The sequence below is a fragment of the Manduca sexta genome, chromosome 7 (assembly GCF_014839805.1).
Source record: "Manduca sexta isolate Smith_Timp_Sample1 chromosome 7, JHU_Msex_v1.0, whole genome shotgun sequence".
In the NCBI taxonomy this organism is placed as follows: Eukaryota; Metazoa; Arthropoda; class Insecta; order Lepidoptera; family Sphingidae; genus Manduca; species Manduca sexta.
In genome coordinates this window covers 5,647,219-5,667,250 of record NC_051121.1, presented here as the reverse complement: position 1 = coordinate 5,667,250, position 20,032 = coordinate 5,647,219, and the positions used below count along the sequence as shown (strand labels likewise).

At 35.4% G+C, this 20,032-nt stretch overlaps 2 protein-coding genes across 4 annotated transcripts in view; both read left to right on the top strand.

Moving 5' to 3' along the window:
* LOC115441387 overlaps nucleotides 1–13,139 on the top strand; it is a gene marked incomplete in the record, with an annotated part of 28,085 nt that extends 14,946 nt beyond the window's left edge. Inside the window, 12 exon segments of the mRNA XM_037447537.1 lie at nucleotides 162–289; nucleotides 2,185–2,396; nucleotides 2,505–3,529; nucleotides 3,999–4,116; nucleotides 4,491–4,811; nucleotides 5,683–5,790; nucleotides 6,391–6,551; nucleotides 7,044–7,163; nucleotides 7,818–7,868; nucleotides 8,997–9,090; nucleotides 9,459–9,599; nucleotides 10,551–13,139. Coding sequence (XP_037303434.1) covers nucleotides 162–289; nucleotides 2,185–2,396; nucleotides 2,505–3,529; nucleotides 3,999–4,116; nucleotides 4,491–4,811; nucleotides 5,683–5,790; nucleotides 6,391–6,551; nucleotides 7,044–7,163; nucleotides 7,818–7,868; nucleotides 8,997–9,090; nucleotides 9,459–9,599; nucleotides 10,551–10,609 — 2,538 coding nt within the window.
* A 1,556-nt stretch (nucleotides 13,140–14,695) lies between these two features.
* The window catches only part of LOC115441411 (AF4/FMR2 family member 3-like), a 259,154-nt gene continuing 253,817 nt past the window's right edge, over nucleotides 14,696–20,032 (top strand). For all 3 annotated transcript variants that reach the window (XM_037447628.1, XM_037447626.1, XM_037447627.1), the window contains exon 1: nucleotides 14,696–15,113. In XM_037447628.1, coding sequence (XP_037303525.1) covers nucleotides 15,103–15,113 — 11 coding nt within the window. In that variant the 5' untranslated portion in view covers nucleotides 14,696–15,102. The remainder of the gene's footprint in view (nucleotides 15,114–20,032) is intronic.

Sequence of the window (20,032 nt, the reverse complement as noted above, 5' to 3'; positions counted from 1 at the left end):
AGTGCACCTGTGTACTGCACCACACACTTGTGCACTATAATATCTCCTGCGTTGGTTGATCTCCGTTGAAATTTGCCGCCGTGGCCGAAATTCGGTTAGGAAGAATTATTTGATTTGGTTCATTTGATCATGTGTTAACAGTTCTGGTGTTATCATTTCAGTTGGAAGACATAGACGTGACGTTAGCGTCGGAGACGTCGGGGCGGCCGTCGCTGGAGTCGGGGCCCACGAAGCCGATCAACATAGACCTCTCACAGCCGGCCCACAATCTACACAACACATTCACCAAGTGGGTAACTGTATGCCATCATTGATAGTCTAAATTTTATTTTAAATGAAGGTAGTTCATTGTTGTAAGAATATCCTTTTCGAGCGACCAAATACGTATGTTCAATACGCCTCGTGATCTATAGTCTGAGGTCTTTGAAACACCAGGACAAAAAATTAAATCAAGTATAACATCCAAGAAATTTCGTTTATTTCACATTAAATCTTTTTCAATTACATTCATAGAGATATAAGAAATTCTAATTAACATTTTTATAATATTTTTTCCTAGTTAATACCTAAAGACATGATAGAAAGCTAATATAAAAACACATGTATGCTACACGTAATATATAAATTCGGCAATTTTTTTAATATGTTATTCGCCAAAACTTTCTAACTTGTACGTCAAATAATGATTGATCACATTTAGACAGAGATGCGCGATAATAATTACTGAGAATGACTGGACGATATATTGCAAAGTATAGACTTAGCGAAAGTGCAACGTATTGACGAAAAAAGTTTGCGTGTACAAAGAAATCTGGTTCCGTCGCATTAACTTTATTAAATAATAGGTTCGATTTAGCGTTGTTATTGTGTAATTCCACCTCTATAGAGATAGTATAAAAAAACCTTATTTTTTTTTTTTTAATATGTGCACGGTAAATTGATCCCAATGCGCCTGATGGTAAAAGGAGTGGGTCCAATAGAATGTTGACTGTCGACGATTGATTACCCCTCGGCAGTCGACACAATCATGTAGGCCTATCAAACGGGATATACACGCTGATCCCGGAACCCGACACACTTACGTGAGCCACTATGGCGGGTTTTAACAACTTGTGTACGATGATCGCTATCCAGGCGGATATAAGATACTAGCTTTTGCTCGCGGCTCCGCCCGCGTTACAAAGTTTTTCGGGCTAAAGTTTTCCGTTATAAAAGTCTGGCTATATATTTTCCCGGGAGCCTATGTTCTTCCCAGGGTCTCAAACTGTCTCCATACCAAATTTCATCTTAATACGTTGGGTAGTTTTTGAGTTTAACACGTTCAGGTAGACAGATGCAGACTTTGTTTAATAATATATTTTTGTAGAACTTTTTAAGAGGAACAATCCCGTCATACATCATTGTTGCATAACTTTAACCGTTTACGCAGCGCACGCACGAAAGCTCTCAAAACTACTAAATTTTCCCCGTTTTTGCAACATGTTTCATTACTGCTCCGGTCCTATTGGTCATGGCATGGTGATATATAGTCTATAGTACTCCAGGAATAAAGGGCTGTCCAACACAAAAACAATTTTTCAGTTTGATCCAGTAGTTCCTGAGATTAGCGCGTTCAAATAAACAAACAAACAAACTCTTCAGCTTTATATAATAGTATAGATATCCTACCACCAGCAACATGCAATCTTTCAGCCACTATACATCTTAAGGTTTAACCAAATCGTTACATATAAAAAGGTCTCTGAACCTGAAACCTGAAATCTGATGTGAAATTCATGGACTGTTATAAAATATGAAATAAGATTTTTATTACTCGCCTGCATTTATGTCTTCAATTTGCATATACAGTGGCGGCAATTCAGCTCCCTTAGGGCTATACACTTTTTTATATCAGTAAAGGCGCGAGTGGCTCAGTGGCGTATTTATATGGCGCACGCGGTAAGATTATAAATGCGCTGAAGTTTCGGATTCGATTCCCGAGTCGGGCAATGTGGTATTGTGTTTTTCTGCTCAGTATCAACCCAGAGTCGAGAATTTGTGCGCGATATGGCGATAAAATCATCCTTATCACATCATGGAACGGAACGAACGTGCTGAAAATTTGGTACCTTGGTTGCAGTTCTGCCTACTCTTTCGGGGATAAAGGCGTGATCGAATTGTAAAATTAATGTTTGTTACTTCCAGAGGTCTATCAAACATAATGAACGAGCGCGGCAGTCTAAACATGTATCAGAGCGGCGAGTCCTTAATGAGAATGTCCCCACCGAGCCTGGTCTCCTCTCTAGTCATGGAGAGTTCGGGCAATTTCAACATGGAGTCCATGGAGAGCAGGCGGTCCATGCCCTCGCATCGGGAGGCTGGTGAGCCTTATCATCATGGCCGACCTCCAATCACAGGTATTGTTTGATTGTAGTTACTGGGCGCTCTAACAGTCCAGTTCTAAGCTGAAATTAGTTTGGGAGGTTTATTGAGTTGTAATGAGAATTGTTTTGTTGTGTTTACAGGCTTACCACCGTCTGGCCGTGAAAGCATCGACCCCATGATGACAAGCATGACGCTCAGCATCCTCGATGAGAAAGACATGAGCACGAGCTTCCTATCACAAACCACGTATCCAGACAACGATAGCCTCATGGACTCCCTGCCGCCAAGCCTCGTCAGCTCCGTCAACTCTTCCTACATCGTATCCAACACTTCCAAACCCAAAGCAGACAACGACTCCAACATATTTAGCTCGGCCACCTTCACGCACTTAGATCACTCCGAGAAACTCCTGTCTGCCCGACCCAGGTGCCAACTGTACAATAGCTTCACGAAACGAGAGACAGCCATACGAAACTCCGAAAGCTACACGAAATCCCGAGAGGAGGCTTGCCAGATCGACAATAGCAAAGTGCTGAACGAGAACACTGACAAAAAAGATATGTCGAAGACTGTTAAACCGAGTCCTGAGATGGGCGAAACTATCACCTTACACTACTCAAATAACAAGTTCAAAAGGGACAATGACGCGGAAAAGGAAAATTTCGAGAGAGATGACGCTTTCTACAAAGACATGGGTATGCAGAAGCCCGATGAGCTCGGTAGGAATAGTTTGAACGTCACGCTTGGGAAGCAGGAGTTGAATGAGATCATACAGGCGCGGCAGAAGTTGTCGTTGGCGAGGAAAGCGTTGCCGAGCGAGCCGGAACGGTCCCTGCCGAACCAGGTGGACACGTCACCGATAAAGACGATACAGTTACCGAACCAGACGATAACAGTCCCGCGGCAGAGCATGGAGAACGCTTCGGAGTTGCTGTCGCGCCGAAGAGCTATGAACAACGGCTTCGACAGGCAGGACGACCCACCGGTTAGGGATGTGCCCAGGGAGACGCCGAAACGGAATGCTACGTTCAAAAAAGTGTCGCCGAAAACTAGTGCTATGGACACGACAGTAGTGTACGTGAAAGCTGATGAGAATCAGATTATCGATATTAACTCGGCAACGTTGAACCTCATCGACTCTAGTGAACGGACGCTGCAGCAAGAGGTACGGGTACGTGGTGTCTTGTGTTCTGCTAACTGCTTGTCCGTTGTGCCCCTATTCATTTTAAGTATATATTATAATGTGTAAAAAATATCGATAGGTTGCATATATTGATAAAAAATTTACAATAATTTCTTCCATTATTATTTCGATTTTTTTTATTATGTAATGCTAATGTATTATTTATTGCTATTTATGTCTCCATATTTTATTATGTAAGATATTTTATGTATTGTTAATAATTTTGTGTTAAAGACTAATTTTTTAATCACCAGGATAACTGAATAACTTACATTTTGATAGGTTGTGTGAAAAAAAAGGTATATATTAATAATTTACTTACAATTAAAAAATCAGCCATGACTATTGACTAATAACTTTAATACATTAACAATTAAAATCTATGTATAAAGAAATTGCTGTAATATTACACATATATACAGTCACATATAAAGTACAAAGCGTTTCACAGGAATGGGGTCTCCAAGAGCGCGCCATGGTGGGATCTACAGAGAGTACGGATACTGGCACCTTCAGTTCGTCGAGTCCCCCCGACTGCCCACCCGACCCCGTACCTGCGAGAGACCCACGTGAGTACTACCGGGGGTGTTCAATGTATCGATATTATGAGTAGGGTTGTGTGGATGTATCGATGTTTTGTGGCTCACGTGTTGTTCTTTGAAACTTCGCTGATAGGACCATATGTATGGTTCTTTTTCTGGCCTCTTTCTGATTGTGAATTAATACTCACAATGTTATTTACTTTTTGTTTTAACAGTTTAAATAGTGCATGCAATGTTTATAAATAAAAAATCAGTTTAAAATAAATATTGAAATCAGCGCTGTTTCTAATATGTATTACCGACCACTCACAGTCACACACACATAATTCGATATCACCACCACAGATAGCATTGTGTTTGTCCACAACGGGTATATGTACGGGTGCTTCCATCGATTACAGGCCATCATATAGCATCGACACCATTAACTACCATAAGGAAGGGTGCAAAGAACGATCTGTTAAACTTACACAGCACAATATCACCCATATACGACATGGTAGATGATAAGTCGTACACCCTGACGAAGGCACCGAGCGGTAACGCCACAGCGATGGAGAGGACATTCGACATGCACAACACTACTATTGTAAATACCGCCACAATGGTCAAAAAGGCGTCGGCGAAACGGGATATACTAGCGGGGAAAGCGAGCCCGGATAGAAGGACGCCGACGTCACCACAGAAATCACCGCCTAGCAGATTATCGCCCACCAATATAGGTAATGGTTTGGTTTTATCGATGAACTCGATGTTGAAAACTTTATCGGTAAAATTTTGAATATCGATAATTTTATCGATTTAAATTATAAATTTACTAATGGACATTGTTATTTAGTTAGTACAGTTAATTGTTCGGAAAGTTTGTTAATTCCTACGATTTAAGTTTAAGATAATCGATTTCTTTTATCATACCATATCACATCTCTAATTTCGATATTTAAATTGTATTTTTCATGTATCTCATACTACTAGGATTAACATTAATCATATTACATTGTCATAACTTTATAAAACATTTCAGAAAAATATAAAAATTTAAACATACTGTAAATACATATAAAATCTCATTTTTCCTTTTGTACATAAATGTTACTAACAATAACACACAAAACACTAAATTATTAAATAACAATAAATGTCTATAATCATATCATGAAATATCATCTTTGTGATTAACGTGTTTAGTTATATGTGTAGCATTTTTTGTTAATCATCATACTATGGTAATTGAAGCCATCAATTAATCATATCAGGGCTTACCTTGCTTCTTTTTATAACTCCTGTTTGGCGTCTTTCATAAATAGTAAAAAGGGTAAAAGAAAAGGCGGCACTGACTCGAGGAATACTATTTGAAGTTAGCACCTCATGTCATAATGGAAATAGAGAAGCTCAACTCCTGTAAAAATAATCCTAGTAATTGAACATGAGTTCATTATTTTGGGATAGGTTTATCGATATTTATTAACTTTATCGACAACCTGACTTTATAAAAAAAACACTATTAATGAAAGACCCTTATTTTAGTTGAATATAGGCCGCACACGCGTTCATACCATGAGCACGTTTTACTTTTTTACTCTTGTATTTTAGTATCTTACGGTTCAATGGTACCGCCAGCCGCCATCCCAAGGAAGACGAACTTGCCTACTTCCAAACTGAGGCAATATAGTTCGCATAGAGAGCTTAGCAGGATACCAGGTAAGAGCTTGTATTTTATTTCATTGTAGAAAATTTTATCGATATTTTGTCGATAGTTTTGTGTCTTAGTTACAGTAGTTATGTGTTACACGGTCGCTTTTGTTAATAACATAGTTAAAATTAATTTGTAATTGAAGATTACAGTGGGTTTTGATTTGTATCGACGGTTTATACATTTTTATGCGAATAATATTTACATTTAATCTGTATATAATTATAGGAATGGTAAATAATATCAAAAACAAAAAAAAGGCAGCAACATAAACATAATTCGATGATGGTGTGGGCAGAAGTACGCTGCTCTATGATAATATTCAACATTGTATTTACACCGGTGTATCCCGTATTTATCGGCAAAACTGTACAGTAAATAATTTTTAAATCGAAATTAATTTAAAATTAATTTTAACACCCGCTGTTCACATTATATGTTCCATGGGTACGGATGTGAGATTTGAATAGGTCATTAAAAGTTGTATCACGAGAAATATGAGCGTTAAATCTTTAACATACGATTTAATTTAGTTTTAAAATTCTTTGCTGTCCTATTCCGTTATCAGCATGTCGAGTAAAAAAATGTCCGTAATTGTTTATATCCAGGTAATTCCACGACGGGTCTCCGCGGCGCGAGTGCGCGCACGATGGTGCGGCGCGGCGTGTACGCGTCCAACCCCGCGCTCAGCCCCACCGCGCCCGCGCCCCCCGCACACCCCGCACACCCCGCGCACGGCGACACCTACGGCGCCGCAACACACCATCAGGTACGTCATACTACCACCAGCTGTCACCCTCCTACAGGTCGGTTGACCAATGCTGGCATATTTCCAGTGTGTATTCATACTAATACAATTTTATATAATTTTTTATGTTTTCTTGTTTCATATTATAATTGAATAGATGGAAACAAAACGCATTATACGTTTTGACTTTGATGATGCTTGAGCAATAAGTTACCATGACGACTGGCATGTGTTTATTCACAAAGTTGTAGGCGTCAGCTTTAGAAAGTTTTTTTTTTACTATAAGAATTCAACATTCTCATTTTATATGAAGATGATTTTTGAAGTTAGTAAGTACTTGAAAATGTAATGATGTTAATTATGCAACCGTTTCTGGAATCGTTTTCTATCGGTGTAAGATCATATAAATGCGATATGATGTTATTCAGGTATATCTCTTAATAAACGCAACCTTCAATAAACAAATAATAAACTTTTTTATAGTGTGAAAAATTTGTTTTTTTTTTACTATAGAAACCTGAAGAAAGGACCATATCACGACCGGTGATGCCCGCCCCGCCGGCGCTGGTTCGACAAGGAACCGAGACGCTTCGAAGGGAGAGGCCGCAGAGTCAACTGGTGGCGCCCAAGGATGTAAGTAATCCAAACGTCTTACATATTGAAGCTTATAATACCGTATTAAATCTATTTTGCTAGTGGTGAATTATCAAAACGAGTAAATTTTGTTTGCAGTTTCAATTTTCATTGACATTTGTCCAAGCAGTTCCAATGATATTTACAATATCAATAATGCTATTGATCGGTTTACAGTTTTTTTTATGTTATGTAAATCTACTCATCTTATACTAGTCGACTCTTTTTGATAATTTATCGAAATATTTATATTGTCATAATTTATCGATTATTGGGCAAGGAATTGAAGCTAGGAAAGTTGATTTTAAATTCTGTTTTTTGTGTCATTTGTGCTTGTCTTAAATTTATATTTTTTACAGAATTCATGTTAATCCGTGGTGTTGGTTTATTTTTACATGTGCCTAATCATGTCGATAATTTTTTTTCATTCTCTTAATTGTGTATCTAACTCCATAATCATTGTGTTACAATCGTGACGTTGACTCATTTACCACTCTTTATATTTAAAAAAGACAACTGCATACTTTTGCAAATTATCGATATCGATAAAAGCAATCGATACAATTATACAAAGAATATCGGTATAGCAACGTCACGATGTTTGACTAATACAATACATGTTAACGCGTTTGTGTGTGCGTGTGCGCGGGGCAGGTGCGCGGTGGCAGTGGCGTGCCGGTGTCCATGCGCAACCACCATCTACCCGTAAGTGTTCGACAAAAGCCACTATTTTATAACAGATTGCAAACATCGTGAACACACTACTGTGCGGTGAGGGTTGTTTCTCTGCAATTTTTACTTTTTCTTTTAAATCCACCACGCCGTTTTGTGTTCAAGATGTTTGCCGGCTATGATTATGCAGTCACCACTTTTAAACGTTTGCTCACCTGTATCTTTTTTTTTTAAAAAAAAGCGTCTGTGTATATGAGGTTATTTTTAACCTTGTTTGAGGGTCGTGACCACCTTTTGATATACACCAATTAAATGGAGATACTGACAAAATCTTCCCTAAATATCGTAGGAGGAGTTCTAATATACATATAGTTTTCTATCTCACTGAGGAACCTTAGTCCGTATCGTGTGTTTCAACATTTGAGCCTTAGTCTACCACAAATTAAAACTCTGGTAAAATCGTTTAAAAGTGTGACCATGAAAACTCTAGTTGCGTAAAATATATGTCTTGCATGTTGTGTGTTTTTCGCTTTGTATGTGTCGATAATATTCCTATTATGTTATGTCATATTAATTTAATTAATCAAAATATCTTATGGTTATTTTCCATTATTCCATACCATTTTAATTTATATCTATTATCACCTCTGTTTAATATGGTCACTACTGCAGATTTACAACCTAGGACTTTTCAATCGCATGTAAATTTTATTTATGCAATTGAATATCGTCGTATTCGTCACCCTAACATTGTCTTACATTTATGCCTTCAGTAGCGTACATAGTGCACTCTTCCTCATAAGAATTTTAAACCAGAAATAAATCACTTTCAATCGTGTTTTCGTCCATTTGTTCTGCAAAATATGGCGCAATATATTTTTTTTGTTACGTAGTACATTATAGTAAGGATAGATATTAAATAATATTAATAGATACCTGTAAACATTTGTAAAAACTTTACAGTAAATAAATTAGACAAAACGATTTTTTATCTTGTTATTACTTAGAAATGTTAATTTAATTAGTTAATCTCTTGGCTTGGCCCCGTCCTCCGTAACTTTTAGTATAAGTCTAAATGTTGTCTATCATAATTCTAGAACTTGACATTCACTTCACTTCCAGCTATATGAAGTAAAATAATTGTATCATTTTCGTTTGCAGCCACCGACGAGCAGGCCGTACTCGATAGCGGGCGCGTCACAGCTCCGAGTGTCGAGGCCGGTCGCGGTGCCACCTGTACAGAAACCGGCACCCAGTATGTGTTATTTCATTTACCGATACTTTCAATAAACTATCCCATCGCTTTTATCGACCTATGTCGAATATTTACCAATCAGAACAAAGTTTTCGTATGTGCCATTTTGACAAACTTCTCTTTATATGAATGGTTGCGATGACTGTTAAATTTTTCTATGTCTTAAAATATTTATTAGACAATATATGATTATGAACTCATTTAGTGTTTATAATTATAAAAACATAACAACGAAATGTAATAATATCTATGTCGTACATTTATATTGAGAAATATGAATGAATATAATGAGCGCAGTCCCGGCTAATAATAACTATGTCGTTGCCAACATTTATTTTGAGAAATATTTTTTTATGCAATGTGAGCAGTCCCGGCGGCCGTGGTGGAGCAGCCGCGCGCGCACCCGGCGCCGCCCGCGCCCGCGCCCGCGCCGGCCCCGCGCCCGCCCCCGCGCCCGCCTCCGCGCTGCCGCGCCCCTCGCGCCTGCCCGCGCCGCGGCGCGCGCTGCGGTAACCACTCGCTTACGTCTTGTATTTTTCCTCAGTACCGTAAACTAAAGCGTTACACAAACCTATCGGGGACTCCCCCTCTGTGTTGTGCGCTCGATCTCCACACCGAATGCACGGGGCGACATTTGTCGCGGCCCTAGGCACACAGTGAATGTGTGTATACCCCATGGTTGCAATTACACATAGGGGTCTATGAGGGACTCGTGAACATACTCCGCTCATCCTAATACTACCTCTTCCTTTCCCCTTCTTTCCTCCCCTAATTCTCCTCTTCCTGTCTTCCTCCAGGGCCCCGCAGTCGCTAAGCCGGGGGGAACCAGTATACCGTTCACAGGTTTCCCTCGGTGATGTCTGCAGGGTCTGTACTTAAAAAAAACCTATCGGGAGATTTCATATATCATCAATACATATAATCCTTTGTAGGACACGGCAAAGTGACGCCACTGCACCTGATTTTAAGCGAAGTGGGGTCCAGGTATAGTCGACTGACGAGAGATGGTAATCCCTCGCCAGTCGACATAATTACATACATCTACTGATCTCGAGTGCGATACACTTAAGTGGATCACTATGGCGGGTTTTACACCTTGTATGCAGTGGTCGCTGTCCGATATGATACAAGTATTCTGACCCTTCATTATAAAAATGTTTTTTTTTCCACTATTAAAGTCAAGTTTCCTTAAAACAATAATATTTAAGCGCCACTCGTAACCAACTTCACACTTTTGAACGGCCCGTTTTACGGTCGGTACAGTCCTTCGGCGCCCTATTGAAACATAATTAGAACAAGTGTAATAATTAGTCTTTCATTAATTTATAAAAATAATTGTTTGATAAAAATAGTTTTTGAAGAATTCCAGCCAACATCCCTTAGTTTTACCAAAAAAAAATTACAGCGATACGCATTTTTCAGTAGTCGAAATCGGTATAATTCGTATATTTCTATTACAGACCCCCATCAGTCTACTCAGTGGCGCCCGCAGCGGACGTGGAGCATTACTGACAAATAGCCTGCTGTGCCAACATATTGGGCCGCAGGACATAACATTGTACAGTGATCGCTAATCAAATGACTGAACTAACAACGCGTATATGCGTCTAACCGCATTGTTCATTAAATTGGGTATTAACGAAGCAAATCGTTCGTACAGTGGACTCAACTCTTGCACTCGGTCAACTAGTTGGCCGACTGATTGATCGATGATTTGACCAAGAAATCCAACAAAAATTTTAATGTTCTCACCACTTGCAAACGACTTGTTTGGTTAACGTAAGTGTACCAGTGACGTCTGGACATTCGACTGCATTAAATCTTTAAAATTATTCTTAGTTTCAATGTATGACGGGTCTAATGTATGAGTCGTACCTGATAAGTGATTCATACATTACTGAAGGAGTTATGAAAGTGTTACGTCGGGGCCAAACGGGGGTGGTGTGACTTGTATTAATCTTGAGCAGAGGATACTATATGGATCTGCTTTTAGAAACTATGGAGTTACATTATGTGTTGCCTATATCGTAAACAGTAAAAAGTATACATTTAATCGATTAAATTTGTTTGTACTGGTATTGATGTGCCTGTTATCGATACATCGAAACCAGTTAATCGATAATGGTAATTGTGATGCGAAAATTTAAAAGTAATTGAACAGCCCCCGTTGTCTCTTTACAAGTATCAAAATGGAACCTTCATAACTTATAGTGATTATTTAACCTCTCGCCAGTGATTAAACTTACAAATTAGACTAATTCTATTTATATTCCATAGAGCATAGAACATTTCACCGTTTTTTCTAGTTATAACACTTATAGCTTTTTAAATTTTCTTACTTCAATTGAAAAAAAAATACGAATAATACGACTGATCTTTATAAATATATTTATTGGAAGTTCATTTTTCTACTCTAAATAGGCATGATGTAAAAGTTCAATAATTAAATATAATCGATTTGCTGGCGCGGGCTTAGATAACTAGAATTGACCAATTCGGTGTTAAGGATTATTGTGGGTACAATTGGCGGGTTTCTCGCCACTTTTGCTACGTAGAGACAATAATTTGTGGATCTGCGTGGACATGTTTGATTGGAATTTCATTGACTGGATTAATAACACAGTAATTGGAATATGTAACGTACCGCCATTTTCAGTAAGCGATCTCAATTGCTTTTGATTTATCCCACAAATGGACCAATCAATGTTTTTTTTGACATGAGTACAAAAGAGTTATTTGATTGGTTCATAGTCGGAATCGGATTGAGATTGGGATCGTTTATTGAAAATGGCTGTTATTCGAACACAAATGAAAATCAATCACTGTGATATTGATCAGAACGATCAGAATACCTGAGTGCATAATCATAACACATTAACACTTCAGTGACATCTATGTATGAATCTTTTAATCTAGACAATTTGATCAATTTGTAAAAATTATGTATTTAACGACATTCAAAGTTTTTTTCTAGGAAAATTTTGCTAATGTCCTTTGGATGGGGTAGCGAAATTCACTTTTCAGATAGTGAAAAGTCCATCAATTTCCAACTCCAAATTATTTACTATTTTTATTAAACAATGCTCTCTCGCGTTTCTCATTGATGTTGAAGCTCAAAATTTTAAAAAAATATATCTAACTGGATCATAATTTGGTACAAATACATACAAATTAAGATATTATTCCTATATTGTTTACAAATTTAGTAATAGTGTGAAAATACTTGGTCTTAGTAATTTATTTCAGTTTAAGACATTTTGCATTTTGTTTAGAGATTGTAATCGTTTAGGGACGTGTAATTTAATTGTATGTGTTTAGACGTAAATTTTTATATTAAATAATGTTAGTGTATTACGATGTACGTGTAACAAAATACATGAAAGTACGTGAGATACACGCACACCTCGCGAACACGTTTGTTATAAACGTTACTAACGACAAATGTTTATACTGCAAGCATCCACCACGGTCGCTCGAGTCGATGGTGTAGGCACAAAATCTTTATGTAAATTTATAAATAATTTATCTCGTGTACATTTTGTAAATTTCTGTCTTGTAATCACGCGTTGTTTCACCGTGCTTCCTATTTCACTGTCATAGTAAAACTTTTTAACATATCGCAAATAAACTGTATTTATCCGTATCTTAACCTTCCAGCCGCATTCGTAGCTTCTGATAAATTTGCATGAATGTTATCCTTTTGTACATCGATGTTTTCCGGCCAAATTACAGTATTACGAGTAGATTGTGGGTTACGGCACCTCCCGTTTGCAATATACGCAATAAATTATGATTGTATATTTTGTAAACTTATATGTGTACAGGGAGTGTTTGTACGTCTGTGTGTTAGCTGACCGCAGGCTGTCAGCCGTGCTGGCCGAAGGACGTTTTGCTAAGGCTGTGTTGCGTATTGTGTGAGCATGAAGCAAGTTGTTCCCGCTGCTTCGCCCGCGGTCTGCGGTGCTCTACGTTTATTTGGACACGTTGTGCCTTATTTAGGTAGTGTAAGGGATTTTGTTTTCATTTTCTAATAAAACTTATGTATTTATTGTTGTCTATTTTATTTTCAAACCCTTTTTCAGTGAAATTGGTATATGCATGAGGCCAAGTTACAGAGAAGTATTACTGAAATATTAACAAAAATACACGCGTCTATAGCTTTAGACAATTAGAAAAAAAAACGCGACTAGCGAGTAACATTTTCCAAACCTATTGAGTTTTTTGTATTGTTTACCAAATCTGACAAAATACCACAGTCCATAAATAATGTATTTATTATCATATAACCGTAACTATCTTAATTTTTTGTTATCTACCATGTTATCATCTTTTGCATCTCTATTATCCATTTTATTGTATCTACTATCTTAATCAAATTTAAGTACTAATCCTACTCGATTATTCGTAGTGCGTGCTTAGAGGGCGAAACCGTAAAAAAAGCAAGTTCTTACTTTTGAATATGACTAGTAAAGTAAAGAATCCTGAAAAAAGTGTTGCTGCTTATTGCAAATCACTACACTGAAAAAAAATCGATTACAAAAGAGGATGGAGCAAAGAGAGGCAAAATATGAATGGCATTATGCTGGATTGGAAAAGATAAAGCCCGCCCCCCAACAAAGGGCCTAGAGCATTCATTTACGGCGAACTAATTACAGGAATATTCAAAAATTATGAATGATTTCTATAATAAATCATATTCGGTATTTTTGAAATTTTTTAACTACCGATTTATTGCTTATTATCCTAATTATTTATTACCTAAGTATTTCAAAATATGGTCACGTGTCGTTTTGCAGGGGGTGGCGCCTATTGAGTAGTTAAATTTACTGAGAGATTGAAGAAACAGATGTTATTAATAATACTTTTATATACAAGTCAAAATATCAGGATCGGAGTATTTGTAATTCGATTATCAGGGTTAGATCTCCTCTAAGAACAAGTTAGCAATTATCTCGACTAATGGCAAATCATGCAGATAAATTATTCTGACCAAGGTAAATAGGTACTTAAATGAAAGTAAATGAAGCGAAAGTAGTATCGGGAAGGTGCAGCAGTAATCCATGATCTGCTCGTTACAGTTGTACAGTTGTAATAAATAAATATCTACTTAATATGCTTTTATTTCTTTATGCAATACATAGGTAATTATAAAACAATAAAATTGTACGTATAATGTGATATTGTGCAAGTAACGAAAGTCGAAAAGAAGTATTTTTATCTATTACATACTTTTAAACTAAATACATATTAGAATACTGAAAAATAAATCTACTTATTGCAGTTATTTTAGTTCTCGTTTTAGTTTTAGTGATGGTTGTAGTTAATTCCTAATTGATTTAAATTTACGAAGAGGGAATGCTACGAGGTTGTACGAAGTAATATTTTTTACGTCTATCAACTACTTATTCGCTATCTAATAGAACGATAAAAAATGCAATTCTATACATTATGTTGGAAAGAAAATTCTTTTTAGAGTAAATAATTGACTGAACTAGAAATAACGTTTAGTTTTTTTTCCTTTTGTATAAATATTTAGTGTTGCCAAATAAAATAAAATTCTATGGCGCCTAACTGTCACTTTGACTTATGGTTGTGTGTGTGTGAGTGAACGAAATCGCATGTTACGCTATGTGAGTGTGCGACGTCGTGAGTGCTGTCTGCGAGTAATTTTTGCTTTTTACCTTTTTATTTTTATAATTAACCGATATAGACACAGTGATTAGTAATGTAATAACCATAAGTGATAAGAATTGTGATATGTAAAAGCGATGGCAAATAATATACGCAGTGTTTTCGTATACTATGTGAACCAGTGCAATAACTCGTCACTTTGGTTGTTTGTCAATGACGTCTGCGTTTAGCGCAGCAAAAAGTGGAATTTTAGTTTGATTGTGACAAGTAGTGCAAACATAAAATATATAAATTGTGTTATTAGATGTGTGTTCGTAAAATGGATGAGTGTGATCTCCACCTGAAGCTTCTTTCATCAACTGGGGCCAACAGAGGTGGCTCATGAAGAAAGGGTTAGTTTACCTGTTTATGTTTACTTTGTATGTCGCACACATCCTCGATCATAATGTGTAATATCTATTTATATCCTAATTACGGGTTGATTGCGAAAGTTATGGCTATCGTTAGTGTACGGTACAGGTTAGGAGCCAGCCATATATGTTTTTCCTACTCTAGCGCGGTCAAAACTTATTCTAACGTGATTATGAGATGAATTTCTGCTATTTTAATTGATTCTCGTCAACACGGATATAGCGATTCTTGTGTATTAAGGCAGGGATGTGTTATTTTTCTTTTGTTACTTTCTCTTATCCGTGAAGTGAAGGGAGCGAGGGGGACGGCAGCATGCGGCAAGCACCGCGCGTGACAAGGACGGCGCGCTATAGATCGACTTGTACAATGCATGTTTTAGACATACACAAAAACTTTTGCTTTAAATATAGGAAACTTATGGTAACATTATGTGTGAGTTTCAAATGACATTTTGTCTATCAGCAAATATAAATGTTACTCAATGATTGATGCAACAACATTTTGTAATGCTGTTATGTGGATGAGGATGAGCCAGCATCAGATTTTTTTTTATTTAAATTGCTAATATATTGTAAACATGGATACCGTTAACTTGATCTACTATGTGTGTGTTGTTGTACTGAAATTGATGAATAATGCATTTTGAAGAGTATTTATGTAATCTATCTATAGGCATTGCTTTATCTTTGCCATAGTAAATATCTTGAGATTATACTAGGCAATCAATAACTGAAAAGTTACAAGTTTTCAATGTGACCAGTGCACCCATCAATGTTGGTGTAAGATCCAGGCTGGATACTCTACCTTAATTAGGTCCTTAAACTACCCAGAAACAAGGGATGCCTCTGACACCATCTTGTCACATTAATAATTTAACCAGACAACAAAATAAAAAATATGTTCTTTATTTTTTCATACAGATTTCATAAACGTTAATTGACTTAATTAGTTTTATAATCATCACAAAGATTTCACTGAGTCCTCAAACCATGATTTTGAAACTTCTTACTGTTTAACAGTTAAACAGTGAGAATGAGTTAAACTTTAAATCATAAATATTGTATGCAGTCACAAGCAATTTGAGAGATTGGTAATGTCCTCAGCAGGAGCCAGAGATGGATATTTTCCTTCACTCCTATCCACAATGGTTACAATACGGACACATTCAATATTCTTCCTTAACTAATATCCAAATAATGGGATGTTAGGAATAAAGGATTTTAAAATGTGCTCTTTCTATGTCAAGATCAACTATAAATTAATAAAAAGGACAATAAAAATACATTTTAATTATGTTTGATTATTAGTATTTACAGAGTTCATAGACATTAAATTAACAATACTTCTAACATTGTAACAATGTTTCATTCTTCATTCTTGCTCACAATAATACATATTTAAAGATGATAAAGTAGGTATTGTATTTTTTTTTCTGTAATTATAATAATGTTTTTGCATTTAATATTTTGAGAGTTTTCAGATATTAAATTTTTCAACATATTGTTCATTAAAATAAATAGTTTTCAACATATTATAAATATAAACTTTGTTCATGTTTAAAAATGTGAATAAGTTATTTTAATAATACTCTAACTAACTTTTATATATTGATTTTAAATAAGGACTATAAACTACAAATTAATTGTAGGTTATTTCCTAATAATAAATTTAATTTATTTATTTTGTAAAACTGTTTAAATTAATAAAAGTACTTAAATATCATGGCAGGTAAGGCAGCTATCTGATATCACAAATTCAATATCCTTATAATTAGTATTGTACTAAAATAACCCATAATTTAACTTGGTATTTAAAAAAAAGGAAACAATAATAGTTTTTAGAAATTCACACATTTAAAGCATATTTTGTTATCAGTTGCTTGGTTTTGTGATAATAAAAAGCAATTGAATGTTTCCATTTTACCATTCAGTTTATCACATTATAGGTGTTAAATTCCTTTACTATTACAATACTGAATAACCTTCCTATATCTCCATATTTATTTATTTATTTTAGGATGATTTACAGACAAATTCCATCAGTAGAGGTTAGACACAAGATATAGTCCTATATGCTAATTAAAAATTTTGCCAGTAAAATGATATTCACCAGATATAAGATCTTTACGTAATATAATTGTAAATAATTATATAATATGTTTATTACTGTGTAATATTGACTTGCAGTTTGCGTAAACCACTTAGATAAACTATGTAATAAATAATTTCATTTTGTGAATAAGTATTTTATTATGCACACATCTGTAAGTTGTTTCTAAGGCCTATATAGATTTGCTCGTAAATGATATCTAGAATAATTCTTGAGGAACTATTATTAACACTATGCATATATTCTGATGAAATCTGAACCACATTATCATCACCATCAGGTGAAGGATATCCACATGCTCCATTAAAATTTTACATAGCTAAATTTCATCCATGTGCTATTTATTTTAGCCATAAAGAGCATATAAACAAATTTCTTTTTTACTTAGAATACTTTATGGTATAGTATTATATGCATATAATCTAAAGCAACAAATATTATTTCACTAGACTATCTGGTTTTTTGTTTCTGATCAAATTATAATTGTATCAAGAAATATTCCTCAAAAACCTTTCCTAAACATTAGTCAATACCACATTAAAAAACTGTTTCATAAGTACTGTACAAGCAAACACAAATTTAATTTGCAGTGCTATGCTATGGAGTAAATGTTAGGCTTTTCTACACAATAGTATAATCCTTTTAAACTTATTTATTACAGGCCCATAATATTGTAATGTGTCCTAGTCTTATTATTAATAAAAGAACAATGAAGGCATTAAAAGCACATTATTATTGGTTCCCACTTGAGGCATAGCCTGTATTGTTTAATATGCCCCATATTATTGATAAATTACAATATAAATCAGTGCATTTTTGAGACAATGCTATGAAATGTTTTGCGTGCCCCAACCTCTTCATTTCACAACTTACAACAGTGTTGTAGTGTGGTTCTTGAATTTACAATAATTTCCTCACAAATTTTGCATTGTCACTTGGATCTAAATGTGTGACGAATTATTTGCATAAGTTTTGCACAACAACCATTAAAATATGTAAAGATCTTACTTTTAATACTCTGGTCTTTACTTTTGTTAATATTGTATGATCCAGCTACAAAATAACACGATACCATGAATTGCATAATTTTATTATCAACATACTTGTGTAAATACTGAACGTAAATAATGCATTTGCATAAACAAAATTACAACAGGATGTATTTAACAATAGTAAATTGTAATTTTTCTTATAATGCTGTTTTTGAAACATTATAACTTTGGAACTTTTTTACACACAAACAAATCATAAATTAAAACCTGCATATGTGTATATAACATAATAAAGTTTTGATCTTATTAACAATATTTTTTTACAGTAAATAATTATAATATCTCATATGTCACAGTGTATTCAGACACCTTAAACTATCACCACTTCATATAATCTATAGCGCTGACTAAATATGCTAAGGAGCTAAACATTTTTTTTAACATAGAACCATTTAAGGTAAAACAAAGTGAGAAAAATTTCCACACCACGCAAATCATAAATAATCATGCTAGCGTTTGGTCCGATGATATAATGCTGTGTTTATTGATAACAGTTTTAATTTAACTTTATGTATGTCACCACATATACCACATTATATTATCGCTCCTCCTATAGATGTGTGACCTACAAAATAACTTGTGTCACTTTAAAACATATTACATCAATATAATATTGAGTTAAAGTTGATGGATTTTAAAGCTTTATTGATGGTTTAATATTGTGCACATAAGAGTGGATCAACTGAACGCATTACTGACGGTCTGTGTATTAATGAAGGTAGACATTAAATAAATAGCCATCCGTCCGCGTCGGAGTCCCGCTCGCGTGTTCAGTTTTCCACTTATTATACAACAATATATTTATTATTAACGTTTTAGCTCTTTAATCATTATTATGTTCATATTTTGCAAGAGAAAAGAGCGAATTCTTATTATAATTATCCTGTTTAAACGCATTACAATAACTGCTACAAAGAAATAATTTAGAACCCACAAATCGTTTAAACATTTTCAAACGTTTATCAGTTAGCATCCCTATTAGGTATAACTCGCGAGTAACGTCCGTTATATGTAAAATTTCCACTTCTTTAGCAATTTAAACTCGACTAAACACACATTGGTAGTACAACGCACGTATTTGGACTTCCTGTGCTAAAACGTGGTTCTACACAGTTGTGTATGTCACATCCTTTTGCGTTAGCGGTAAATCAGACATAAATAATAGATTCGACGCTAACATTGTCCTGGTAATGCGCTACATTGTCACGTACTTTTTTTCCTTACGTGCAAAAATATATATTTCATTGAGGATTATAAAACATTCTAGAATATTTCTACGATGCGTCATTCGGCTTATTATTTTCAAGATATCTGTACCTTAATCTACTAGATGGACTCATCAATTTACCTAATAATGGGCTCTCAGATAATTAAATTAACCTTAATCTCTCTATTTTTACATGCAGAAACCTGTTTAATATTTCAACCATGGTGTATCAGATTCTTCGGGTGACTAAGCCAACCCTTTTTCAAGACGGGCGAAAGGTTTCTAGAACGACTGCATACTGAGTAAAAGTGTGATATCGAACTTCAGCACAAACAAGGGTTTCTTTGAAGACAAGTCCCTTAAATTACTCCTCCTTGCACGATACCGTTATAAAGCTCATCTTTGGGTCGTGTCGCCACCTGCTATAAACATCTCAACACTATACCCTGGCGCAGCTGACCGTTACCTTTAGTTTAATAGTATTATGACTAATACTGAACGTATAAGCACCTAATTATTATGATGGGATTGC